The following is a 26,885-nucleotide window of genomic DNA, read 5'->3' as shown; positions in this document are numbered from 1 at the left end:
ATGGGGCGGGCTAGGCGCGCGCTGCCCGATGGCAGCTGCCTGGGGGCGCCGATGGCCTCATCCTTAAAGCCGATGGCCCCCGCGAAGGGGACGCACTCGACGGCGGGACCCTCCTCCAGCAGGCTGCGGCCAAGCGCACGCAGCTCGGCAGCACTACTCCGCAGGGACTTACGACGAGCGGAGCCGGAGCTGGGCAGCCCCGAAGGCTGGCGCGGAGGCGAGGCGAGGACAGCCGACGGCTCTTTCCGGGCGCACGGACGCCGCGCGCTGTAAGTGGTCGCTGCGCCGGCTTCTCCCCGGGGCGCAAGGCAACGGAGACAGCCGATAGCGGGGCGGGACGGGGCGGGGTGCCGGGACAAGGCTGGGTGTGCCCGACGGCTTGCATTGCGCGCCCCTTGCCTTGCTGCCGCCGCGTGTGGTGATGCCTATTCTGCCAGCTGCTGTTGGAAAGGTGAGGGCGCATCTTGTCCTTTGTTTGGTCCCGGCCTTCCCGTCGAGCCTGTGGTGGAGGGCGGCCGGTCTTTCTTCTGCTCAGCCTCCCCCTGCCGCAGCCGGTGGGCCGGGCGTGATTTTCTGCAGTCGCGGAAAGTCCCCCACTCCACGGTTCCCCGGCAGCGCACTGGCTCTGGTTGCCGTCGAGGCTTCGCGAAGTGCTCCTAGGCACTGACGGACGGGGCTCGGGAACCCGAGGGTGAGTTGATCCGGTGGCTAGGGCACAGTCGAGGCGCCTGGGCAGGAGAGCCGAGGCGATCCCTCCGACTCAGATAAACTCTGCTTTCTGAACTGCAACCCAGACGCCGGTTTAGCTTCCGCGCAGAGTCTAAAAAGCGGTGCTTGTAGACGCGCGAAATTATGAGCCGGGGTTTCTTTTGGAAAGTAACGGATTGCTAAAAACAAGCTTGCGGGTGTGCGAGGAAGAGAGGGGGGAAGAGAGAGGAAGCGAAATGGCGCGGGGAAAGTCCGTCGGCTTTTGGACAGATAGACAAATGATATTTATGTAAGGACCGTTCTTCTGTTTACAACCGGAGGGATCTTGCAGGTTCCCAGAAGAGGAGATATTCAGTCTCCCCCTTGGGAACCCTTGTTTAAATTTTCTCCGCTTTTTGCTGGCAAATACGGCTCCTTATCAGCAGGACTTTTAATTTTGGTTAAAATCTGTCCTCAGTGAACGAAAATAAAAATGGTATTTTGCCTAGGAAGGAGACCCTTCAGAGAAGAATGATTATTAAATCGACAAACCGCTGCAAAAAGCAAAGCCGGCAAACGAAAAACAAAACAAAACCGAAATGCATGTTAATGTCACCTTATTAATTCAGTTACTTTATTAATAGTTATTGATTAATAGTTTTGGGACTATTTTCTCTACTCAGGTTTTTACTTATAATTTAACATTACTTACAGAAGACAATATTATTCAAAGACCAAATCAAAAATAATTTAACAGTAAAATTGTTCAAAAAACATATTGCATCCTTTCTTCGGAATGAAAACCAAGGCGATTAAGAAGATGTAAATGCATCTAAATAAACCACAATATCAATACGTTTGTCCGTTAATTTAAAATAATCGCAATTATAATTCAACAAGATAGAATGCAGTAATTTGCACATTCCTGACACCAAAGTACCTTTTCAGTTTTTGCCTGTTTTCTTACTCGGAATGCAACGGTATTCAAAGTTTTATGTCCATAGTAAAACCATAATTAAAAATATGCCCATAATAACCGGTCCCCCCCCCCCCACGAATATTGTGCAGAAATTACTGTGTGGTTTTAGTTTATCAGGGCTTAATTGGCATTTGATCACCAGCGCGGGGACATTGTGCTCTTTACAAATGACTCTCCCCATCCCATATGATCAGAAACCAGCAGGCACTGCTAAGTCGGTGCCACAAGCAAACTGTGACTCCGGTAAGAAAAACTCAGCATCTAATCTGGACTGAAAACGCCAAATACTCGGCCGACTATTCGCGCACAAGCTGGACTCCCCCCACGTCGCCACCCATCTCCCCACGCTGTGCGTTGGGAAAGGGGGCAGGGGGGCAAGGGGAGGCCGGCCCCTGCTGCCTAATCGTTTTCCCGCAATTCCTTGCTCGCTTCTGCTGCGCAGACTTTTGCATATAAAACACCGTAAGAAAGCACCGTAGCATTCAGAAGGCGGAAAGCCGTCGCCTGCTCTCTATCTTAGTTGCCATCGGGGCGCAACCACAGAACCGCGTGTGCGCAGTGGACGCCTTCTGGCTGCCCAACTCAGGACAAACCAGGGAGCAGCCCCGCTGCCTCGCTTCGGATCAGGGGGTGGGGGTGCGGGGAGCCGTTTGGGCCGCAATCGGTTCTCCCAAGAGTGGATCTGGGTAAAGAAAGAAATGAGTCAGTTGCGCACGTTGCACTCCGCGCAAGTTCAGCGAGAGCGGCGGAACGGTGGCAGGAATAAGAGGCGGCCCCTTCGAAGTACCACCCCGACCCCCACCCACCGACCCACCCCCGCTCTCATTCGTTGCAGCGGGTTAGATTGGATGACACCCCCCCCCCACCGGGGATCCCTTCTAAACTCTCCAATTTCATGGTTCCCCGCGCGCCACCGGGTTGATCTGGTGCGATTCGTGGCTAACGCTTTGCAACACTTTCTTCCCGGCGGAGGAAGCTGGAGGAGCACCTGGTGGTCCCGATCCACAGTTCGGTGGTGGCTCCTCCCCACCAGTTCCCCCTGGTTTTGCGGGGACAGCGCGGCCGAGAAAAGAGGCAGCTGGCTTGCAGCTGCCGACCGCCCCGACGTGGCCGCTTTCGGCTTGGCAAGAGAGAGCCCGCCTCGTGGGCGATTGGCGAGGCGGCGCCTACGCATCCTGGCAGCCTGATATCCTTTCCCAAAGCGGGCGGAGCAAGAGACGCTCCTTCCTAGCCCCCTCTCGGAGCGGTGGTGGGGCGCCCCCTCGAGCCTCGACGGCAGGCGACCCGCTGGCCCCTTGCTCGCCGGGAGCTCAGCGCTGCGGGTTCGAAGGGTGCTGACTGAGTGGCTCCACTGGGGCCGCTTTGGCTTTCAAAGGCGCATGAGATGGCCCCGGTAGGTTTGGACAGTGGTTCTCAATTTTTTCCCCCTCTGGCAACTATTTTCAGAATAAAAATTTGCTGTAATATATATATATATATATGGGACGCAGGTGGCGCTATTTTAATTGACAGGTGAAATAGCTCAGTTGGTAGAGTAAAGGTAAAGGGACCCCTGACCATTAGGTCCAGTTGTGGCCGACTCTCAGGTTGCGGTGCTCATCTCGCTTTATTGTCTGAGGGTGCCGGCGTACAGCTTCCGGGTCATGTGGCCAGCATGACTAAGCCACTTCTGGCAAACCAGAGCAGCGCACGGAAACGCCGTTTACCTTCCCGCCAGAGCGGTACCTATTTATCTACTTGCACTTTGACGTGCTTTTGAACTGCTAGGTTGGCAGGAGCTGGGACCGAGCTGGGGGAACTCACCCTGTAGCAGGGATTCAAACCACCGACCTTCTGATTGGCAAGCCCTAGGCTCTGTGGTTTAACCCACAGCGCCACCCGCATTCCAGTTCGTAGAGTATGAGGCTCTTAATCTCAGGGCCACGGGTTTGAGCCCCACTTTGGAGACAAAATATTCTTGCATTGCAGGTTGTTTGGACAAAATGACCCTCTTGGTCCCTTCCAACTCAACCATTCTATGATTCTATGATAAGAAATGTATTGGGAAATAAAATCACAAGTAGGATTGCTCTCATTTTAAAAAGACATCTGTGCATATTCTGCAAGTAAAATAATTGCTTTGGGCTGTGCTATACTATACTACACTGAAATGTTTAAGTGTTTCTTTGATTGCCCTTGAATCTTCCTGCCACACATCTTTTTCTGCCACATCCTTTGAGAACGCCTGGCTTGAACAGCAAATCGCGACCCATCCCATATTTTGTGTGTGGATTTTGACTAACGTGCAGGCAGCTTTGATAAGTGGGAAGGTGGTGTAAAGTTCAGTGGGCTTGTTTTGGGGGTGGGGAATGATGGGAGGTCATTTCACTAGGACTTTACCGGAAATGGGAACCAAATCTCTATTCTTCCCTTTTTGCATCCATGACGGGAAGATGGGATTCCTGCCCCTGACGGGGCTGTGAGTTGGCAGCCCTGAGATGTTCCTGGATTGCTGTGTCTACTAAAACACCAGGGTTGCCTTGAATTCTCTCTGGTATGAAAACTTGAGGCCATCCTAGGTATTTTCAGGCCTAGTGGGACAGGAGTGTGATTCTCCCTTCTCCAACAAGTAAACAAGGTGACAACGTTGCATTCAGTTTTGCTGCTGTTTGACACAGATCAGCATAGAGGATGTCAGAAGATGTGGGAAAATAATCAGGCTAGATTCTTCTTTCTTTTCCTTTGTCTGGGTTCCCATCTCATGCTAGCAGTCTCAATGGTAACACTTCTTTGCTTGCGTTGCTGATTCTAAACAAAGAATGTGTTTCTGCTGACTCAAGCTCTTTTTGTTTTACAAAACCAGTCAGAAGACAGGACCAGGGAGTTTGACGCAGCTTACTGCCCAGCCAGGCAACTTGCATAGGTTTTCAGCCATGCTACATGACGCGGGTGGTGCTGTGGGTTAAACCACTGAGCCTAGGACTTGCCGATCAGAAGGTTGGCGGTTCGAATCCCCGCAACGGGGTGAGCTCCCGTTGCTCAGTCCCTGCTCCTGCCAACCTAGCAGTTGGAAAGCACGTCAAAGTGCAAGTAGATAAATAGGTACCGCTCTGGCGGGAAGGTAAACTGCGTTTCCATGCGCTGCTCTGGTTCGCCAGAAGCGGCTTAGTCATGCTGGCCACATGACCCAGAAGCTGTACTTCGGCTCCCTCGGCCATTAAAGCAAGATGAACGCCGCAACCCCGGAGTCGGTCACGACTGGACCTAATGGTCAGGGGTCCCTTTACCTTTAGCTTCAACTAAAGCAAGTTTTCTTGGATTTGGTGAAAATCCAAGTGACCTGAGCAAGTATTTCAGCTTCAAATATGATTCTGATTGTTTCTACTTTTTGTTAAGTATTTTTATTTATTCACTTGATTTGGGTGGGGGGATGCAGCCCCCAAAACTTCTCTGTCCAGTCCTTGGGACTTTCCCCAGGCTATGCCCCTCCTTGGGTCAAAGACCCTCTCCACAAGGCACATCCCTCCTCTCCACCCTCCTGAAATGTTTCTGCCTCATGTGAACTGATGGGGATGCACATTATAACCTTACATGACCCTGTGTAAAGTGTGGCTTACTGTGGGATACCTGGAACACAAGTGTTTTGGCACTAAGGAGCCTGCTGACAGGAGATTAAGAGGACATGTTGTTGTTGTTTTGCCGGGAGAGTGGGAGATTTGGGAGAGGGAAGATCATGTGAAACCACAGAGACAGACAGAGAGAGAGAGAGAGACAGAGTAAAAAGCAACATGCAGATAAGACAGTGGAGCAGGGAACTGCTGCCTCCTGCACTAAAACATCATTCTGCAGCCAGGGAATGACGGGATGAAGCCTACATCTACTTCCCAGTCCAAGACTGTAGCAGCGGGAACAGAGACTGCTCTAAGAGACCCTAATTACTCAGTGGTACATAGCTGATTCTTTGAACTCTATCCTCTCCTGTTTCTGTTGCTGTAGTTATTTAGAGACCCACCTTAATTTGAATATTTGTTTCTGAACTGTTCATTTTGCTTCTTCCCTTCTTGTTAAATCAATGTTTGTAAGTGGAGAAATGTTAACTGGGTGAAGTCCAACGTTAGTTAGGCTCACTAAAGGTAAAGGGACCCCTGACCGTTAGGTCCAGTCACGGACGACTCTGGGGTTGTGGCGCTCATCTTGCTTTACTGGCGTACAGCTTCCGGGTCATGTGGCACTTCTGGCAAACCAGAGCAGCACACAGAAACACGGTTTACCTTCCCACCGGAGTGGTACCTATTTATATACTTGCACTTTGACATGCTTTCGAACTGCTAGGTTGGCAGGAGCAGGGACCGAGCAATGGGAGCTCACCCTGTTGCGGGAATTCGAACTGCCGACCTTCTGATCGGCAAGCCCTAGGCTCTCTGGTTTAGACCACAGCGCCACCCGCGTCCAGTTAGACTTACTAGACCCACTGAAATAAACGGGCTGAAAACTCTTATCACCCACTTCCTTTTAAAAAATCCATTTATTAGAAAATTGAAAATGAGGGAAAGCAGAGGAAAAAATGGGAGAAAGCAATGTCCAAATCTTTGTACATTAAACAAGAATCTGAAACAAAAAGAACCATACAAAGGTATAAAAAGAGCAAGCATAATATAAAAATGTGATATTGTTTTAAAAAATTAAGACCAATGATGCCAATAACCCTAACGATGTTAAAAACTTTATAATGTGTGTAGGATTGCAGCCATAATGACTATTTCTTAGCAATTCTTAAAAATTGCTTCAATAAATCCCACTGTAGCTTTTGAGAGTGCTTCAAAAGTTGCCATAATAGCAATCTACCAGATTTTCAAGCCATTCAAGCTGACATAATGTTTGATACCACCCCACAATATTTAAGAAGCAGCATTCTAGTCCCAACCAATTTTTTAAAAAATCTAATTTCAAAATATGTATTATAGTTGTGTCTTTGGAATAGGCTCTGCAAGAATTTGAAAAAAAACTTTTATCAAAAAGTGCTGCACGCGATCATATGCCACCAAATATGTATAGAATGTCCATAAAATCATATGTGTAAAAATTAGCAATCTTGTGTACACTGTACAAAAACTGTTTCTGCACTGAATGTAACAGATGAACAGCCCTGTTGTCTCTTCCAAACTATTCCTAAGGAGATAACATAAAATAGTGTACAGTGGTACCTCAGGTTACATACGCTTCAGGTTACATACACTTCAGGTTACAGACTCTGCTAACCCAGAAATAGTGCTTCAGGGTAAGAACTTTGCTTCAGGATGAGAACAGAAATCGTGCTCTGGCGGTGCGGCAGCAGCAGGAGGCCCCATTAGCTAAAGTGGTGCTTCAGGTTAAGAACAGTTTCAGATTAAGAAGGGACCTCTGGAACGAATTAAGTACTTAACCTGAGGGACCACTGTACGTCTTCCTGAACAGGGACAGGTGGGATAAATAATATACACTGAACTGTTCCAGAGCACAATGATAATATCATATATAATGATATTATATTATAATTATAAATGATAAATAATATACACTGAATTGTTCCAGAGCACAAGTGACATTATCAATCTCTCCTCTGAATGTTCAGTATTTAATCTCTTAGACCTTTTAGAGTAAAGGATGTTTAACAGTAGTGATAAATCAGCCATCCTTAGCTCCTTAGCAGGACTTGAGCTCTTCCTTTGAATGGTGGGCAAGAATGAAAATCGGCAGTTTTGTGAAGTCTTGCCATTGCTTAAAAAAATTATAAATCCACGTTTCCAAAGCTTCCAAGGTAGTACAGTACAAGTAGCATCAGGACAAATTTAAACAATTGTAATAAATGCAACAAAATCAGCAGCAGCAGCACCACAGGGTCACAGCTCCCATCCCTGGAGAAGAACGTGATCTCAAAAGCTGTAAGACCAGAGAAACTCCACACCTCACCATCGGAGCAATTGTGGTTCACCTAAAATGGTTTTAGTAGCTCTTGCAGCAGCCCATTGGAGAGGTTCCTGAAGGCTGAGTCAGCAAATTCCCCCTAGCCTACAGAACAGATGAACTATCACAACAACAGCACACAGTGTTTCGTTTTCCTTTTGTCATCCCTGTTTCATAGACGGGAAGTTCAGCTCGCTGTCTGGAGCAGGTAGCCCTTTACCTAAAAGGCAAGGCCTCTCCAACTTGTCATTTTCCCAAATGTTGTTTCTTTCCTCCGCTGCTAAGAAATCTGCCTTAACAGTACCTTGCATAGGAAATGAAGTGAATCTGACTTTAAATAATTTTTAAAAACAACTTTCCCGGCTTCTCTTCTTTTATCTCTGAATATTGCACCAGGGAAACCAACTCATCGTCCATTAATATGCATGGGAATGTTGCAGCCCACATAAAGCAAACAGGATTTCTGTTGTTGTTGTTGTTACTTTAATAATTACCTATATCCGCAAGCAAGCACTCACTTTAGTCCTTCGAAAATGTGGTTCCTTGTCACACTTAGGAGAAAGTAGGAGCAGAATGAGAATCAGTGACCCAAATTTTCATGCGTTTTTCCAGCTCCAGGAGTATAATTTGTTATGGGTGTAGCATCCGAACAAAATACCCTCTCGGATTTGTTTCAAAGGATTGGTTCTGATATAACAGGCCTGTCCAACAGGTCGATCTTGAGATCTACCGTTTGATTACGGGATGTCCCTGGTCAATGTTGGTCAATCACGGGCCCCTGACAGTTCCCCCTTTCCCCAAAAAAGCTCAACAACCCTGGTCAAGCCAATGAGTAGATCACTGCCTGTTTTTTTTATAGTGGGAGTAGAGCATAGTCTCTTGGAAGTTGGACAGCCCTGTGCTATAACATTTGCAGGATGATCCCCCTAGGGGGAAGTGTTAATGTAATCCTAATGGGACACTCTCTTTATTTGGCTGTTGCCATTCTAAGGCTGTGTATACCTTAATCTGTTGTGCCCCCGCCTCTGGTTTTGAATCTAAGTACACGCAACGTTAGGGACGCGGGTGGCTCTGTGGGTTAAACCACAGAGCCTAGGGCTTGCTGATCAGAAGGTCGGCGGTTCGAATCCCCGCGATGGGGTGATCTCCTGTTGCTCGGTCCCTGCTCCTGCCAACCTAGCAGTTCGAAAGCACATCAAAGTGCAAGTAGATAAATAGGTACTGCTCCTGCGGGAAGGTAAACGGCATTTCCATGTGCTGCTCTGGTTCGCCAGAAGCGGCTTAGTCATGCTGGCCACATGACCCGGAAGCTATACGCCGGCTCCCTTGGCCAGTAAAGCAAGATGAGCACCACAACCCGAGAGTCGGCCACGACTGGACCTAATGGTAAGGGGCCGCTTTACCTTTACCTGCAACGTTACCTCATAGTGTCTTGAGAAATACTGTTGTTTGATATATTTTCCCTCAAACCAGCTCCATTCTGAAAGGAAAACTGAAGCCATATTTCCTCCACAGTTAAGCTGTGTAGTAATAATAATAATAATAATAATAATAATAATAATAATAATAATAATAATAATTTATTTATACCCCGCCCATCTGGCTGGGCTTCCCCAGCCACTCTGGGTTGCTTCCAACAATATATTAAAATACAGTAATGCATCAAACATTAAAATCTTCCCTAAACAGGGCTGCCTTCAGATGTACTTTTGAGATAGCTGTTCTGCTTGCGTGGATGACAGCTTCTGCACAAATGACAGTTTCATGAAAATGAGTTGGGGGGACATTGCAGGAAAGCAGGCAATGCGTATCAGGTGAAGGCATCCTCGCCCCTCTCCGATGTGCACAGCAGAGTGAAAATGTGACTTGAAATGCAACCGGGGGGGGGGGGTGGGCTCTCTGTGTTTTAAGTCACTAATGTATACCTGAAGTAGCGTCTCCACCCCCATCGTTCTACCCGGACACAGAGGTCCAGTGCCGAGGGCCTTCTGGTGGTTCCCTAACTGTGAGAAGCCAAGTTACAGGGAACCAGGCAGAGGGCCTTCTCGGTAGTGGCACCCACCCTATGGAATACCCTCCCACTAGATGTCAAAGAAATAAACAACTATCTGGTCTTTAGAAGACATCTGGAGGCAGCCCTGTTTAGGGAATTTTTTAATGACTGATGTTTTAATGTATTTTTAATGTCTTGTTGGAAGCCGCCCAGAGTGGCTGGGGAAACACACACGGAGCATTATTTTTGTTCTCATCCTGAAGCAAAGTTTTTAACCTGAAGCACTATTTCTGGGTTAGCGGAGTCTGTAACCTGAAGCCTATGTAACATGAAGCCTATGTAACCCGAGGTACCACTGTATTAGCTTTTGGCCTAAGCTCACACATTGCAGGCCTGCCCCAGAGCCCACCCAGACAGATCAGGTTTTTTTTGCAGGTGAATTCTGCAGCATGTCAATGACACAATAAATTGCAGGGAGGGGACAAAAATAGTGAGCAAACACGTCTTATCAAACTCCACCCACTAGTGCGGACAGGAAACTTCAATACAGATAAAAAGTGCCACTCTCCTGAGATGCAAGAAACACACCCTTTGGGGCTGCTGAAATGAAGGCAAAGTAGGGTGAGGACTGGAAACCAGGAGTGAGTTTTTTGTGTGGGATGGATTGTGGAGGCAGCTCTAATAATGACAACATTTATTCAGGGACAGCCAGCTCCCAAATTCTGAATGGGAGGGAGACCATGTTAACTGTTGAGAAAAATGCATTCAGCATTTGTAGAGCTACCTTCCAGGACTCGGATCTCGTATCATATCAGATCCCCTAGGCTGAGTTCTGGTGAGCTTGTGTATCAGAACAACAAAGGGCCCCTCCGGAGGACCTTTTTATTGTACACTTAGGATGATGGTCTCAGAGAGGTCATACTTGGTCCTCCTTCCAATCCTGTTTCAGCATGTAGAAGATATATATATTTTTAAATAATATTTATTAACATTTTGTTTAAGCAATAAAAGACATACATAGTAACATAGTATTTTCCAATATCCACATTTCATTCTCATCATTGGACTTCCTCACAACTCTTGTTCCTGCATTCCAAACTCATAAATTTTGCCAGCAAATTATTAACTTGTTTCAATTCATGTAATGTAATTTTCCATATTAAGTCTCAAATTTTAGAAAATTTAGATCACTCTTTTGGAGACTTAGTTTTAACATATTGTTTATCCAAAATTTGTCTTTTCTTTCAATTGCATTTAGATTCATATTCCTTATAACTAATTTGTTGGAACCATGTTATTACTAATCTTACATCTTTCTTAACATTCATACAATTTACAATGTTTTTGTAGATAGTCCTTAAATTTCTTCCAGTCCTCCTCCACCAGTTCTTCTCCCAGGTCTCGGATTCTGCCAGTCATTTCCGCCAGTTCCATATAGTCCATCAGTTGCATCTGCCATTCTTCCAGTGTGGGCAAATCTTGAGTTTTCCAGCATTTAGCGATGAGTATCCTTGCTGCTGTTGTAGCATACATAAAAAAGGTTCGGTCCTTCTTTTGCACCCTCTGGCCGTAGAAGATTTAAAGCAGGAGCTTCATTTCCAACCTGTGCATATCCCATAACTTCCTGCTGAAATGCCGTAACCTTTTATGCTGCAAATCTTTGTTCCGCTTCTGTTGCACTATAGCCTCAGATCCCTGATTCCTGTTGTAAATTGCATGAAAGAAGCTATGTGCATAGACATGTGTTTCATGTGTATTTGAACTGCTGTGGGGTATGTGGCTTGCCCCACAGCTTTTATCGCCTAGTTGGAATGAGTGCATGCGCACACTTTTAGCTCTTGTTTTCTAGTTGTTGCGAATGCGAGTCTGAATTGCGTTAAGGCCTTGGACTCTGCCCCTAGGACTACACACTCATTTACAAGAGTGAAATGTTGAAGGGTATACAAAATACCGTATTTTTCGCTCCATAGGGCGCACCGGACCATAGGGCGCACCTAGTTTTTAGGGGGGGGAATAAAGAAAAAAAATTATCCCCCCCAGCCCCAAAGAGCAAAGAAGCCAAGACAGATCCATCCCGCTGGCTGTCTTGGCTTCCTCTTTAGCCACGCACAACCTCTCCAGCCAGGAGAGGCTGCGTGCAGCTTTGGCAGAAGCCAAGACAGCGAACGGGATGGATCCCGCTCGCTGTCTTGGCTTCATTTTTAGCCGCGGGGCTGGGGCGGGGGAAGCCCAAGCTTCCCCCGACCCCAGCCCCCAGAATGGGTCCGGGAGCGGTGACGAGGTTGCGCGCAACCTCGCCTTCGCTTCCAGAGCTTGCTGTTATCCGCTCCCCGGGCTTCGGGCTACAGGCTGCTATCCGCAAGCCTTCGGAGCCCGGCGGGAACTCCCGCCGGGCTCCGAAGGCTTGCGGATAGCTTCCTAAAGCCTGGAGAGCGAGAGGGGTTGGTGCGCACCAACCCCTCTCGCTCTCCAGGCTTCAGCAAAAGCCTGCATTCACTCTATAGGACACACACACATTTCCCCTCATTTTTGGAGGGGAAAAAGTGCGTCCTATAGAGCGAAAATACAATACATCTTCTTTTTTGCCTACCTATACAGCACCCCCTATCTTTAGACTATAGAGTGTGTGATATTTGATAAGCGTTCTCTACCTGATAAGCTAGCAGGGAAGCCTGTGCTCTTTGACAAATGTTCCAAGCTTGCTACATGGATCTGTCTTTCAATAAGGTACTGTAAATCCATAAATTACTTTTATAATACAGCACATTATTTTGCTGTTTAATTTGCCCACGAACCTTAGGATGTGGGATCAAAGGTTTCCCCATTACTGCAGTTGTGTGGACCCATGGATCTCTTTGGCTTTGCAGTGGCATCAGAACACCAGAGAAAACAACTGTCTAGAAAGCTTCCAGACATCACCTCTTAACTTAACGTGGAAGTTTGTTTTAGTCCTTTGTCAACTCCCTGCCATAGTTAGATCATTCCAGGTTGTATGTGTGACACAGTTGTGCAGGAAACAGCAACCTGAAAGCAATGCAGAGCTGGTGAAGAACGAAAACAACATGTGATATGGGACACATTTTACCCTGATGGCTGCAGCTTCTCAGAGCATAGTCTCACCCCAGATTAGTGCAGGGCAGCAGCTAAGCCAAGGCTTGCATTAACCATGATTCCAGGTTTGATAAAAGGCTAAAGAGGCTAAATCACAAACCTGGGTTTGGATGACATGTTGAGCCAAACTTTGGCCAGGGAGGGATAAAGCAGCTACCATCTCCTTGGGATCCAGCAGCAGTGCTGGATTTAAGGCGGTGCCGGCAGTTCCCACACACAGGGCGCTGAGCCAGGGTGTGTGTGCATAACAACAACAACAAATATTTAACCACTGCGCCTCTTGGGCTTGCCGATCAGAAGGTCAGAGGTTCGAATCCGCACAACGGGGTGAGCTCCCATTGCTCTTTCCCAGCTCCTGCCAATCTAGCAGTTCGAAAGCACGCCAGTGCAAGTAGATAAATAGGTACCGCTGTGGCGGGAAGGTAAATGTGCTTCTGTGCACTCTGTGGCTTCTGTCACGGTATTCTGTTGCACCATAAGCAGTTTAGTCATGCTGGCCACATGACCCGGAAAATTGTCTGTGGACAAACGCCGGCTCCCTCGGCCTGAATGTGGAGATGAGCACCGCACCCCGTCCTTTACCTTAACCGTCCTTTACCTTAACTGGTACCTACCGAGAAGGTGCATAAAAAGAGCAACTGGGATTGGAAAAAAAATTATTGCTATCATAAGAAATGGGAGCGGGACGCGAGTGGCGCTGTGGGTAAAACCTCAGCGCCTAGGACTTGCCGATCGTATGGTCGGCGGTTCGAATCCCCGCGGCGGGGTGAGCTCCCGTCGTTCGGTCCCAGCTCCTGCCCACCTAGCAGTTTGAAAGCACCCTTAAGTGCAAGTAGATAAATAGGTACCGCTTTATAGCGGGAAGGTAAACGGCGTTTCCGTGTGCTGCGCTGGTACAGGCTTGCCAGAGCAGCTTCGTCACGCTGGCCACGTGACCCGGAAGTGTCTTCGGACAGCGCTGGCCCCTGGCCTCTTAAGCGAGATGGGCGCGCAACCCCAGAGTCGGTCATGACTGGCCCGTACGGGCAGGGGTACCTTTACCTTTACCTAAGAAATGGGAGGCGGAAATTTTGTCCTCTCTTGGGGCACCATATTACCAACGTTTGCCCCTGCCAATACATTTGCACCCCAATGTCCCTATTTTCCAGAGACAGTCCTGGATTTACAGAAGCTGTCCTGGTTTCTGATTTGATCCCGGAATGCCCCGATGTTCCTACAGTGGTACCTTGGGTTACATATGCTTCAGGTTACAGAATCCGCTAACCCAAAAATAGTGCTTCAGGTTAAGAACTTTGCTTCAGGATAAGAACAGAAATCGTGCTCCGGTGGCGCGGCAGCAGCGGGAGGCCCCATTAGCTAAAGTGGTGCTTCAGGTTATGAACAGTTTCAGGTTAAGAACGGACCTCCGGAACGAATTAAGTACTTAACCCGAGGTACCACTGTATTTTCACGGCTTGACTTAATGTGACATGCCAACGTGGCTTTTGAATTCAGTTGAGCTCTGGATTTGTAAGCCTCCCAGAGAATATGTTTGAAAGGTGGTATAAAATATTTAAAATAACTGAACAAGCAGTAATTTGGCTTGCGAAGAAGTTTGAAGTGTAATCTATTTTGGGGGGGCAGCGGCAGAATTTGGCTAGAAATCCATACCAGCCTATGTCCCACTTGATCCCACTGGACTACACTGCAAGACTAGTGACACGGGTGGCGCTGTGGGTTAAACCACAGAGCCTAGGACTTGCCAATCAGAAGGTCAGCGGTTTGAATCCCTGCGACGGGGTGAGCTCCCGTTGCTTGGTCCCTGCTCCTGCCAACCTAGCAGTTCGAAAGCACGTCAAAGTGCAAGTAGATAAATAGGTGCCACTCCGGTGGGAAGGTAAACAGCGTTTCCGTGCGCTGCTCTGGTTTGCCAGAAGCGGCTTAGTCATGCTGGCCACATGACCCGGAAGCTGTACGCCGGCTCACTCGGCCAATAAAGCGAGATGAGCGCCACAACCCCAGAGTCAGCTACGACGGGACCTAATGGTCAGGGGTCCCTTTACCTTTTATTCAGAGTACTATGCAGACTTCCACTCTGTCGCTCTGAAGCTGTCCATTCTGAGGCACCACAAATGGCTCTATCTAGTCCTCATTACTGCTTTAAACACACACCCTGAGCCAGCAGGAGAGATGGTTTGTCATTTGGGCCATGTGTGGTGTCATCAGCATAAATATGCACTTCTCTGTCCAATCATGTTCTGGGGACCAGGGCAGAAGATTCAGATGATTTCTGATTTTGAACGTATAGCCCAGAAACGCACAAAGGGGGGAAAGCGATCTAAGTTCAAGGAAAGGTCATGAATTTCTTGTATATAAGAATTGGGGCGGCGGGGGGGGGGGGCGGGGCGGGAGCATAAAGCATCAGGGCAATTTTCCTACACTTGTGATCTTAATGGAATTGAAACGGGAACCATGGGAAACCATTAATCACCGGAAGATAAACAGCCACGATTAGCCTGCTACTCAGAAGTAGCTGAGCGCAGGTTTCTGCATTATCCAGTCCTCTGTTTCCATCACGTTTATTTGAACCAGCTACCAGTTCAAGGTACAGTGGTACCTCAGGTTACATACGCTTCAGGTTACAGACTCCGCTAACCCAGAAATAGTTCCTCGGGTTAAGAACTTTGCTTCAGGTGAGAACAGAAATTGCGCGGTGGCAGCACGGCAGCAGTGGGAGGCCCCATTAGCTAAAGTCGGACCTCAGGTTAAGAACAGTTTCAGGTTAAGAACGGACCTCCAGAACGAGTTAAGTTTTTAACCCGAGGTACCACTGCACCAGTTATTTAAAGCCCAGTCCCAGTGTAGCCTTAGACAGCTCTCTCTCCTGTTTGTTGCCTCCATCTTTTGCGATCAGCAAGCAAGACCAGCAACTAAGGCCAAAGGACCTTTTGTTGTAAGAAAGGGATCATTCGCACAACTTATTCACAGTCAGCTTTCTAACAGCTATATATATTTTAAATTTTCTGTTGTAAACCTCTGAGCACCTTTTAGATGGAAAGTAGCTATATGTCAGGGAACTGACATCGGAGCCAGAGGTGGAGGCAAGGCTCCCAAGCGATGCTGGAGAAGGGCCCAGCAGGGAGAGAGGCAGCTCATCGGCTGGGGAAGGAAATCAGCGTAACACCAGTGGAGAAGGGGGGCAGATGGGGGAATCGGTGAGGGGGCTCCAGGACTCCTCGCCGGAGACCAGCGGGGAGAGCACGGGTCCTCTGCTACCCACACCCACCCTGCGCAGAAAACTTCCGCGCAGGGAAAGTAGGCGTAGACTTGGCGTCAAAGAACTTCTTTGCTGGAAGAAGTTCAAGAAACGCCCACTGACGGATTCTGCTAGCGACTGAAACAGCCACGAAGTGAAGGGCTGTCCAGCCAGAAAAAGGTTTAACCAGGCAACCTAGCCAGGAGTGGCGGCAACTTATGAACGAGCAACCCCATATAACCATTACACTATGCATTTACAATTTAATATAAAATAAATACACTATGACAGATTTTTAAAAGTTCTGTAAGTTAAGGGGTAAATGGCTTGCGAAAGACTTGCAGTTTCTTCCTTCCTTCCTTTTATAGACCATGAAAACTACAGAGAGTAGAAAGTTACAGAGAACCATCTCATTGTCTACATATGCTGTTCCATGCTGAATGTTTAAATGGTTTTCCCTGCCTGTGGAAATCAAATGAGAAACCCAAGGTTTTAATTTACCAGAGACAGGGCGACAGAATGCCCACTCCCAGCCAAATTTACTTTCTGACATATTTCTCTTATGTAAAACGTTAGTTTAAGGTTTGCCAACACTTTAAAATAATCCTCCCAATGCAAATGATGTCTGTGGACCCGAAATTTGAGGGTCAATGAAGCTGGGGCTGAGAGAGAGTGGCTTGTGAGAATAAACCTCACTCTGAAAACTTCAGAGGGTTAGGCTGAGGCCAAGGGAGTTGCTTGCAGCATCACTGTAATGTGCTCTACTGCTGTTGTACTCTTTTTGAAGACTGGGGAACTGTGCTGAAAAGAACAGCTTACGATAGTCTTGCAATGTAAAGGTAAAGGGACCCCTGACCATTAGGTCCAGTAGCAGACAACTCTGGGGTTGCGGTGCTCATCTCGCTTTACTGGCCGAGGGAGCCGGCGTACAGAGCAGCGCACGGAAACTCCATTTACCTTCCCACCGGAGTGGTACCTATTTATCTACTTGCACTTTGACGTGCTTTCGAACTGCTAGGTTGGCAGGAGCAGGGACCGAGCAACGGGAGCTCACCCTGTTGCGGGGATTCGAACCACCAACCTTCTGATTGGCAAGTCCTAGGCTCTGTGGTTTAACCCACAGCACCACCCGCGTCCCTCTGAATAGCTACCCTTAAATGCTAGCAGTGGCTTTGTCTAGCTCTGGCTTGGTTCGCCAGCTACTAGGGGTAGAGGAAGGGGGTGCGGTGCGTGCGACTGAGGGGGGTGACAAACTGCTGGGTGGCACTCACCGTGGGGCCTGCAGCGCACCTGAGCCAAGCGTCTCTTCTGGGAGAGATGCAGTGGCTTGGGCATGGGCAGGCTCTGTGCTGCCCAAATGGTCTGCCTGCTGCCTCCCACCCAGCTGTAGTGCAGCTGAGTGGGAGGAGGGCAAAACAACAACAAACCTATGGTTAAGGGAAACATACTCAATAATCACACAAGATGTAACCAGCTGTACTTTTGAATAAATAAGGTATAATATTCATTGTATCAAATTGTAGATTTCAACGGAAGTCTCATAAAGTTCAACGAGAAAAGACCCAGTGGATCAGTTCATTCTGTAGTCAGTTCATGCATAAGGTCCATACATGTATAAGTATCTATTCCACCTGTCTGTTCATAGAGTCCAATAATCCACATGAAGGGTTGTTACAGTTCCACAGAATCCTTTCACAGAGTCTAAGACAAGGATTTCCGGAATATTAGCCTTGTTTCGCCATCCTAGGCTTCATCAGTAGAACAGGCTCTAGGTAACGCAAATGATTACAATATCGTAATCTCACACATTTTTACAGCAAAATTAATATAAAAAACCATAAACAATTGTACATACCATATGTAATATTACAGGATAGTGGATCTCATAGCATGGTAGAGGTTGCAGTACCTTATTTATTCAAAAGTACAGCCGGTTACGTCTTGAGTGGGAGGAGGCAGGCAGACCCCAGAGGCCCCATGGGGTGCTCTGCCCCTATGGGTGGGCTCACCCTGCCTCTGTGGGCAGCTCACCCTGCCCCTGAAAGTGCCGCCTCAGGAGCCTGAGCGGCTTCCTCCGCCTCTGCCAGCTACAACCTCTTTTGGACATAGAAGACTTGGCCACTGTTCCCTGTGCTCTGGCAACTTCCAGACTGGATGACTGCAATGCTCTCTGTGTGGGGTTGCCCTTGAAGACAACTCAGAACACATCAATGGGCCCAAAATGCAGCATCCAGATTCCAGTTCCGTTTCGATCTCACACACCCTTCCGTTTTAAAACAGCTGCCCTGATTGCTGGTTCCTTTCGAGGCCCAGTTCAAACCGTTTGTGTCGGAGTTTGAAGCCCCAAATGACTCAGGCCCCAAAGTGACCCACCTCCTTTCGCACATACCTAGGGTCAGTGCTTTCCCCGGGAACTGAGAACTGGGGAATGGGGCTGAACTGCCATTGGCAAAAGTCAACTCGGACAGCATGAGGAACCATGGGAAAAAGAAGAAGGGGGATTTTGGAGATGTTATGACCAGTTGTTGTTTTTTTACCTCCCTCCGTAAGCCAGGCAGAAGCTTCCGGGGCTTTCAGAAGGAGGCTTTGATTTTGGGGGTGGGAGTTGTTTTTTCTGTTGTGGTTTGGCCTATCTCTGTTGTTGAGCTAAAAATGTCCTGTGTCAAGTCTCTTCTTGTGCTTTGGGTAGTTCTGGTCTTCGGCTGATACGTTTGCGTGTTGATTCACATCATCAAGTGGAAGATGGCTTCCTTCAGAACATCTACTTCTATTCAGTGATGAGGGAGAAGAGTGAAATGTAGTTCTTGTGCTTGGAAATAGCCAGAGATGAATTCATACTTAGTTCATACCAGCAAACAGCACCAAGACTGAGCAAAAAAATATTATTTTCGGAACAATGACAAGCAGAGAAGCTGATTTGGGGCCAGGACATAGAACAACGAGAAATTCCCTGCCTGTTACTGCTCACTCAGCAACAAATATTTGAGGCTGTGTTCTGAAACATGCCCTTTTGAGTTTGTGTCCCAGTTCAGTCAATGGAAACATACAGGGCCAGGGCTGCAAAAATAGATGTGATCTGTACCTTCTTGTACAGAAGCAAAATAGTTCAGAAAATACCTTTTGCTTCAGGCAGAATAAAACCTGTTTCTGGGGTGCCTACAGATCTCTTTTTTTAATGCCACTCACCTTTCTGCAAGTTGGCTAAACTAGTCACCTCTTGCCGGAGGGGCGACTGTCTCGCTTCAGGTCTTTAGCAGGTGAAAAGGAGGAATTTGAATCAGGTCCTTGCAGCATCAGTCCCTGGAAGAGAGGAAATTGTGCTCGGGCGGCAGATGCAGTCGTATGCAAATAGCTGTGGGGTGTGTGTGTGTGGAATTATCATCTACAAACACTGGGAAGAAATTCCATCTGCTGCTTCCTTGAGAAGGGGGCCTTAATAAATTCTGAGACTGCAAAGTTACACACATCTTAATCAAGTCTTAATCCGAGGAATTAATGTGCTGTGCGTTTCTGCATAATTCCAGGAATCACGCAAAAAAGCTATGACAATAGCCAGAGCCGCAGATGGACTCGCCTCCTTGCACAAAATGCTGCATGAAAAAGGTATATTGAGGCAAACGTGGCTCCTGCCTTCACAGCCTTTCACGTACAGGTGCACCATCGCAAAGTGCCAGGGCGACTCGTGCGCTTTCATGTGCGTGGCGTGCGCACATGCGCTTGTCTATGCATGCGTGTGCACATGCGCCAAACCACTGTGCTTGCCTTCACGTCTACTGCAGAGGGGGAAAGCCCTCCAGAGGTTTTTTCCTCTTAAAAACGCTGACCTTTTTTATCTTAGAAAAGGAGTCTGGGCGGGATGGGACACAAATATTTCTAACTGCATATATGTTGTTACCTGTAATAACAGTGCAGGATGAAAATGGAGGGAAACGTGAGGTAAGGAAGGAAGAAGATGCCCACCAATTTAAAAGCAGACATTGTCTCCCAGCTTTGACACAGCCTGCATTGAGGAAATAGGTATACATTTTGCACCAGAGGCCAAAGGTCAGCTTTGTCTTTAGCTTCTGAAAGTCACCAGATCTCAAACATTTGGCATGAACCTACCAGTCCACAAACATAAAGGTTTATTTGTTAGCTTTGAAAGGTAGCTGCACTCCCAGAATTAAATCCCACTGTGCACAATGGAACCTGTTTTGGAGTAAAGACACTAATTCTTCACAGTGTGAACAACCACACTTATTGGACGTTAACCCCACTTAACTGAACTTATTCCCACCAAGTCAACTGACCTCCTAATCGTATATGCTACTCAGACATCACTTGGGCCTCTTTTTCAGCTCTTCTCCAGTTCCTATTCCAGGCCGATGGAGTTCAACTTGCTCACTGACTCAGAGGCCCACAGTCCCAACCTCTCCCTCTCAGAGTCGGGGACACCACAACATGAGCACAGCTGCAAGGGACAAGAGCACAGCGGTAAGTACGAAATTGGCTTTGCTCTGAACAGCAAGCGGTGCTTCTCATTTCATAGCCTCCAGCTCTGGCCTGATTAGAAAGGGAGATGCTCTATTTGTTTCTTAGACATGAGCGTATCATAACTGGTAGGGCAGAGCTGCAGAACCTCATCCCTGAAGGCCAAAATCCAGGCCTCTAGCTGGCCCTCAGGGATTGCCCAGGCCGCGCCCTCTCCCCAATCCAGCCCCTAAAAAGATAAAGGGACCCCTGACCATTAGGTCCAGTTGTGACCGACTCTGGGTTGCGGCGCTCATCTCGCTTTACTGGCCGAGGGAGCCGGTGTACAGCTTCCGGGTCATGTGGCCAGCATGACTAAGCCGCTTCGAGTGAAGCACAGCAGTGCACAGAAACACCGTTTACCTTCCCGCTGGAGCAGTACCTATTTATCTACTTGCACTGGCGTGCTTTCGCACTGCTAGGTTGGCAGGAGCAGGAACCGAGCAACGGGAGCTCACCCCGTTGCAGGGATTCGAACCGCCGACCTTCTGATTGGCAAGTCCTAGGCTCTGTGGTTTAACCCACAGCGCCACCCTCGTCCCATCCATCCCCTAGGCTAGAATAAATCAAAGACATTTGACTTTGCAGGTAAGTGAATATTTTACTCACAAAGTTTCCAGAAGTTGCAGCAAATAAGTCTCCAACTACTGGCAGTAAAACAGAGATGAAAAAGGTTCCAAATGGCTTAAAAAGAAAAGTATTTTGTTTCTTTACGAAAAAGATCATGCAATCTTTGGGTTAGTAAAGATGCAGGCTTCGAAATCTCATTTTTTGAGAGATTCGGTTCACACACAGGGAGCCATGACCACATGACTTCTTGCTTGTTCCAGGAAGCAGGAAGAGAACCGGAACCTGCTAAGCTCCGCCCCCACTGGCAACCTGAGCTCAGGTTAACCCTTTATTGCATGCAGTTGTGAGTCAATAATATATTATAACAAATCGGTGCTCTTGCCTTTGCTTTCGCAGACACAGAAAAGTCACAGCAGAACCAGACCGATGACTCCAATCCTGAGGATGGCTCCTTGAAAAAGAAACAGCGCAGGCAGAGAACTCACTTCACAAGCCAACAACTCCAGGAGCTGGAAGCCACTTTCCAGAGGAACCGCTATCCGGACATGAGCACCCGGGAGGAAATTGCTGTCTGGACCAACTTGACTGAAGCCAGAGTCCGGGTAGGCCTCATTCACACCCGCTCTGCTTTCTCTTAATGTGGTCAGAATTTGAGGATTCGATAGCGAACCACATAGCAGACCAAGCAGAATGGAAGAGGCCTCTGCATGTGGCTTTTAACCTTTTGTGTGAGCTGTTATACAGCGCAAGTACTTTCTGAGGAACAGATTGCTCTCAAAATCGTGCATTTTAAAAAGTGAGGCACTCCTCTCACAATCCCTCCTAATAGTGAACTCAGGCGGCGAGTGCCACCAATGTAGGACCACTAAGAAACAAGGGGTAGATACCTGCACGCTTGAGGAAAGCCTGAGGTTTGCAGAAGTACATTTCCCCCCTCAAACATGAACAAGCTGAAAGGACGGGGGACACACAGGGAAGAGGAACACCAACAAAAGCCCATTGTGGACTGAGCATGCTCAGTAGACGTGGAACGAGGAGTAACAGAAGGAGAAAGAAAGTTGGAACACTGGGTGGTGGGAGATAATGGTTGGCTGGGATCCTGTACTCATTTTAGAAGTGAGGATGCCTGCCACATTTTGTCACAAGTTCCACCTGTTCTATTGCTGAGAACCCGTTGTAACTGCAGCTCCCATAATCCTTTACGAAGTTCACTGAGGCCGATGGGAGTTGCAGTTCCGCCCCGCTTGGTGTCTACCCGAACACTGAGGTCCAGCATTGAGGGCCTTCTGGCGGTTCCCTCACTGCGAGAAGCCAAGTTACAGGGAACCAGGCAGAGGGCCTTCTCGGTAGTGGCACCCGCCCTGTCAAAGAGAACAATAACTACCAGACTTTTAGAAGACACCTGAAGGCAGCCCTGTTTAGGGAAGCTTTTAATGTTTGATGTATTACAGTATTTTAATATTTTTTGGGAAGCCGCCCAGAGTGGCTGGGGAAGCCCAACCAGATGGGCGGGGTATAAATATATTATTATTATTATTATTATTATTATTATTATTATTATTATTATTATTATTATTATTATTATTACCAAGCTAACACACGCAGAATGCTAACTTAAGGAAACACCCCCTTTCTTTCACAGGTGTGGTTTAAGAACCGCAGGGCCAAGTGGAGGAAGAGAGAAAGGAACCAACAGGCCGAACTCTGCAAGAACAGCTTTGGAGCCCAGTTCAATGGACTGATGCAGCCTTACGATGACATGTACAGCGGCTACTCGTACAACAGCTGGGCCACCAAAGGCCTTGCCACCAGCACCCTGTCGGCAAAGAGCTTCCCCTTCTTCAACTCGATGAACGTCAGCCCTCTCTCGTCGCAGCCCATGTTCTCCACGCCCAGCTCCATCGGCTCCATGCCCATGCCTTCTTCCATGGTAGCTCCCTCCACAGTGACTGGTGTGCCAGGCCCCAGCCTCAACAACCTCAACAGCCCCGGCCTTAACTCGGCCGTTTCATCCAGTACCTGCCCATACGCTTCCCCAGCCAGCCCATACACGTACCGGGACACGTGCAACTCCAGCCTGGCTAGCCTGAGGTTGAAGGCCAAACAGCATGCCAACTTCACCTATCCGGCAGTTCAGACAGCAGCCTCCAGCCTCAGCCCTTGCCAGTACGCTGTGGACAGGCCAGTATGAAGGCCTAGGACCCTTCAACCACCCACCCAACCCCGTTAATCAGGAACTTGGCCATTAGCCCGACAGCCACACCCAGACCGACCAAATTCCAGGAAGATGTGCTTCGTGACGACCATGCTGTTATAAACTTTCCGACTTCTCTCTTTTGTTTTTGGCGAAAGTAAACACAACCGCTCATCGAAAGCCCTTTTGGGAAAGAGGACTTTTCTGCCAGGCTCTGAGGTCATTGTCAATCCGGCGCTGTAATGCGATAGCTCTGGGCTTGCTCCTGCTCCCGCCGGAGATCAGGCAGCCCGTTCGTGCAACAATACGGAGAGAGGGAGACCCAGGAAAGGGAGGGGGGAGACACAACGGTGCAGCTGCTGATTTCACTCACCAACGTATGTCTGTGCGCCGCGGCGATTTGCATGCCTGCCGACACGAAACCCTTCGAGGTCTAAACGCTGTGCTGGAAAGACCACAGATGAGGATTAGACTTCTTTCACGAATGTTTGCACAATGTCCTGTCGCTTCTCCTTCTTTTCCTTTGCAGATTTCGGCCTTTTGTGGTTGAGAGTCGGCAAAGGAAGATGTGGTCTCATGGAAAGGTTCAGAGTTCGTGAAGGCAGGGGCGAGAGAGGGATTATGAGCCGTAGGGAGGGTCTGGGACCCAGCTGAATGGAGAGATCCACTCGGGCACGATGATAAGATCCTGCCCCCCCGCCCCCGATTTACACTGGTTTCTTAGACTACAGCAGAAGCTGCTAGCAGGTCGCCACAAGGGATACAGAACTTTGACTTTAGCAAAAAAACAACAGCGACAACCGAGAGCTGCATAGTCCCTCCCGTGCCTGCCTGTGGAAGTCGGGGAAGGGAAGAGTGAAAAGATACAGAGAAATATGAGCAAATAAAACATTCCCTGTTGGATTTCATTTTCGACCAGGCGGGAGTTAAATATCAGTATATCCACCTACAGAACCCCATTGCTTTCCTTTTACAGTCAATGGCTCTTTCGTGCTCTCAACAATAAATTCCATTACAAAATAAATCGGACGAAATCCTCGCAATCTTTATGGGTGTCTGTTTATTGCAAGAGCAACGTGGAGCCAACACCTAGGATGAAAGCGTTCCGTTGCTTTCCCCCCCTGAAGGTGGAGAAACTGGGCTCTGCAGTTAAAGCAGACCTTTTTTTTAATCCTAGAACTCAGTGTCTAAAAATTAGGTGTTACCCTCGAGTTTGTCAAAAATAGCACCATGCAGCCGATCGCTAGGTCTTACATTTTCATATTTGGGTAGATTGCACGTTTTCTACTGAAAGGCCGAGATATTGGTACTCTGGACGTTTTACTCGTGTTCGTTTACATCAGCTTTTAGTTATGTTTTTGGAGAGTCGAATTTGAGCCTCCAAAAGTTTAGAAGCTTGAATTAATGTGGAACACTGTTCCAAGGGGACGTGGACTGAGAACACTTCAAAACCAGAAATTTGTCTCATTCCCAGGCTATTCTTGGTCCTGCTAAAGTTTAAAATGTAAACTGACACAAGTATGCCTATTTTTATCTGGTATATTTTGTCTATCCATTATGTTCTCACTGCAGCCTTGACGTGGAGAACCCTTTTTTTAAAAAAAAAACTGTCTTCAAACGTGTATCATGAACCCAGTCACTGCTCCAGACAACCTATTTATTGAGCATGATTTGCTTTCCACAAAGCTTTCACAGAGGCTACATTGTACCTGGTCTTTATTGAGCATTTGTTCAGGTTTGCTTACAGGAATGTTATATAACAGTGAGCATTCCTCCTGGGTTTATCGAGATTTGTCAGTGGGCTGTTTACATGTCTTCCCATTAAATCTTCCATTCACCCCACACTTTTAAATGCATTTCCCAGGCACTTTTCCAAACCACACACAAAAAATCAATTTCTTTCTAAAAGTTTATTTATTGTGCTGGCATGACACGAGTGTCTTAATCCACTTTAATTGCACAAACCTAAACTTCCCGGTTATGCTGGTAGTTTGTAGGTTCCCTGGGTGTAGCAGCCAATTCTGAAATAATATTTTGGACCTTCAAGCTGGCAAAAGCTTTCCCCACAGCTATTCCTTTACAGACGCAGCCCCTTTGCCCTATAGGAAAAGCAAGCTAGCTAATCGCTCCATTCTTTATATGCACCCTGCTAACCAACCCAAAACAGCATGTAAAATATTTTGCACATTAAAACAATGCATCGTTAAATCGACACAACAAAACAAGACAATGCAGAAGCAGAGAAACACGATAAATACTCCCTCGTCCAGGGGTGAAGTGTTAGTTGCTGTGAGTGGAGTTCCCTGATGTGGACCTTGTGCAGAGTAAAAATCAATAAGCTCTCACCACAATAAAGACTTCCTAAAGTTCTACTGCAAACTGTCTTAAACTAGTTACAAAATAAACATTGCAAAAGCAAATGAACACATTGTTCTTAAACAACTAGTAATACAGGCCAGTCTTCTTTTTAAGATCTTACTATTTAATATTGTCCAAGAACTATTCTCTCTGGTCCCAGATAGAGCTCCGTCTAAGCAACTTGCTCCTGCTGAGAGAGATAGCTGGCTTCCGGTTCCCTGGGATGAGTCATCGATTAGCAGCCTGGAGAAGAGGAGGTTAAGGGGTGATATGATAGCCATGTTCAAATATATAAAAGGATGTCACATAGAGGAGGGAGAAAGGTTGTTTTCTGCTGCTCCAGAGAAGTGGACACAGAGCAATGGATCCAAACTACAAGAAAGAAGATTCCACCTAAACATTAGGAAGAACTTCCTGACAGTAAGAGCTGTTCGACAGTGGAATTTGCTGCCAAGGAGTGTGGTAGAATCTCCTTCTTTGGAGGTCTTTAAGCAGAGGCTTGACAACCATATGTCAGGAGTGCTCTGATGGTGTTTCCTGCTTGCCAGGGGGTTGGACTCGATGGCCCTTGTGGTCTCTTCCAACTCTATGAAATGAAAACCTCATAACTTTTCAAACATGATGCATGCAAACACAACATTTTATGCACATAAAATTTTAATTTCTTTAACATGAAGTTCATCCTAATCTCCAAATCTTGCCTTTTTACCACTTTACTGTACAAGAGATGGCTGGGCAGAGGTGTGGGGCCACCTGTATCTCTCACACTCTCCTTTAAGAATCCCAGCGGATGGGAATAGCCTTGTTATTTGAGGCTTCCCATACAATACTAGCATTTTGAATCAGGCCTTGAAACTAACTGGTAAGCAATGTGGTTGCCTGAGGACCTTTGTAACAGGATCTCTCTGACCAGCTTATTGGCCCTCATCCAGCCCATTACTGTTTACTTCAGACAGCTGTTCAGGGATTTCACAGCATACAGATGGCAGCAAATTCCAGCAACAGAGCACAACTTTTGCAAAGGGTTTGGTCCCTTTGTGGCCTGACAATAGACTGAAAAGGTCAGCGATGTCACCCAGGACAAGAACATTAAGTGAATTCTCACCAGCCTTCTCCAATCTGATGCTCTCTGGGGCTACATCAGCACCAGCACAGAGCACACCTTTTTTTTTTGGCAAAAGCTGCCATAGACCACAGATGGGATTTGCTCAACCCAGAGAATGAACAGAATCAATCTTGCAAGTGGTTAAAGGACGAGCCCTGTGTCCCATAACTAGCAAAATGTAGAACAAGGGAAATTAGGCTATTTCCTCCCTGCATCCCCCTT

At 47.5% G+C, this 26,885-nt stretch overlaps 1 protein-coding gene and 1 long non-coding RNA gene across 5 annotated transcripts; one reads left to right on the top strand and one right to left on the bottom strand.

Moving 5' to 3' along the window:
* On the top strand, positions 1-24,243 carry PITX3 (paired like homeodomain 3; the record flags this gene model as incomplete). 4 transcript variants are annotated; one of them, XM_081913761.1, is made up of 4 exons in its annotated part: positions 1-269; positions 20,288-20,400; positions 21,403-21,608; positions 22,649-24,243. In XM_081913761.1, the coding sequence occupies 4 exons, from the start codon at positions 1-3 to the stop codon at positions 23,195-23,197; spliced, it is 1,137 nt and encodes a 378-aa protein (XP_081769887.1). In that variant the 3' UTR covers positions 23,198-24,243. The 4 variants fall into 4 exon arrangements, with proteins under 4 accessions (XP_081769887.1, XP_081769888.1, XP_081769890.1 ...); XM_081913762.1 differs by lacking the exon at positions 1-269 and adding an exon at positions 391-451 and having other exon boundaries at positions 20,265-20,400; XM_081913764.1 differs by lacking the exon at positions 1-269 and adding an exon at positions 678-691.
* On the bottom strand, positions 18,538-21,329 carry LOC309371214. The gene is made up of 4 exons (XR_014168923.1): positions 21,046-21,329; positions 20,217-20,377; positions 19,114-19,227; positions 18,538-18,694 (listed from the first exon to the last, which is right to left on the bottom strand). It is a non-coding gene; the product is annotated as an uncharacterized lncRNA (long non-coding RNA).
* Positions 24,244-26,885: the final 2,642 nt, after the last annotated feature.

This window comes from Podarcis melisellensis (genome assembly GCF_964234715.1).
Source record: "Podarcis melisellensis genome assembly, chromosome: 5".
In the NCBI taxonomy this organism is placed as follows: domain Eukaryota; kingdom Metazoa; phylum Chordata; class Lepidosauria; order Squamata; family Lacertidae; genus Podarcis; species Podarcis melisellensis.
This window is presented reverse-complemented; position numbering and strand designations above follow the sequence as displayed.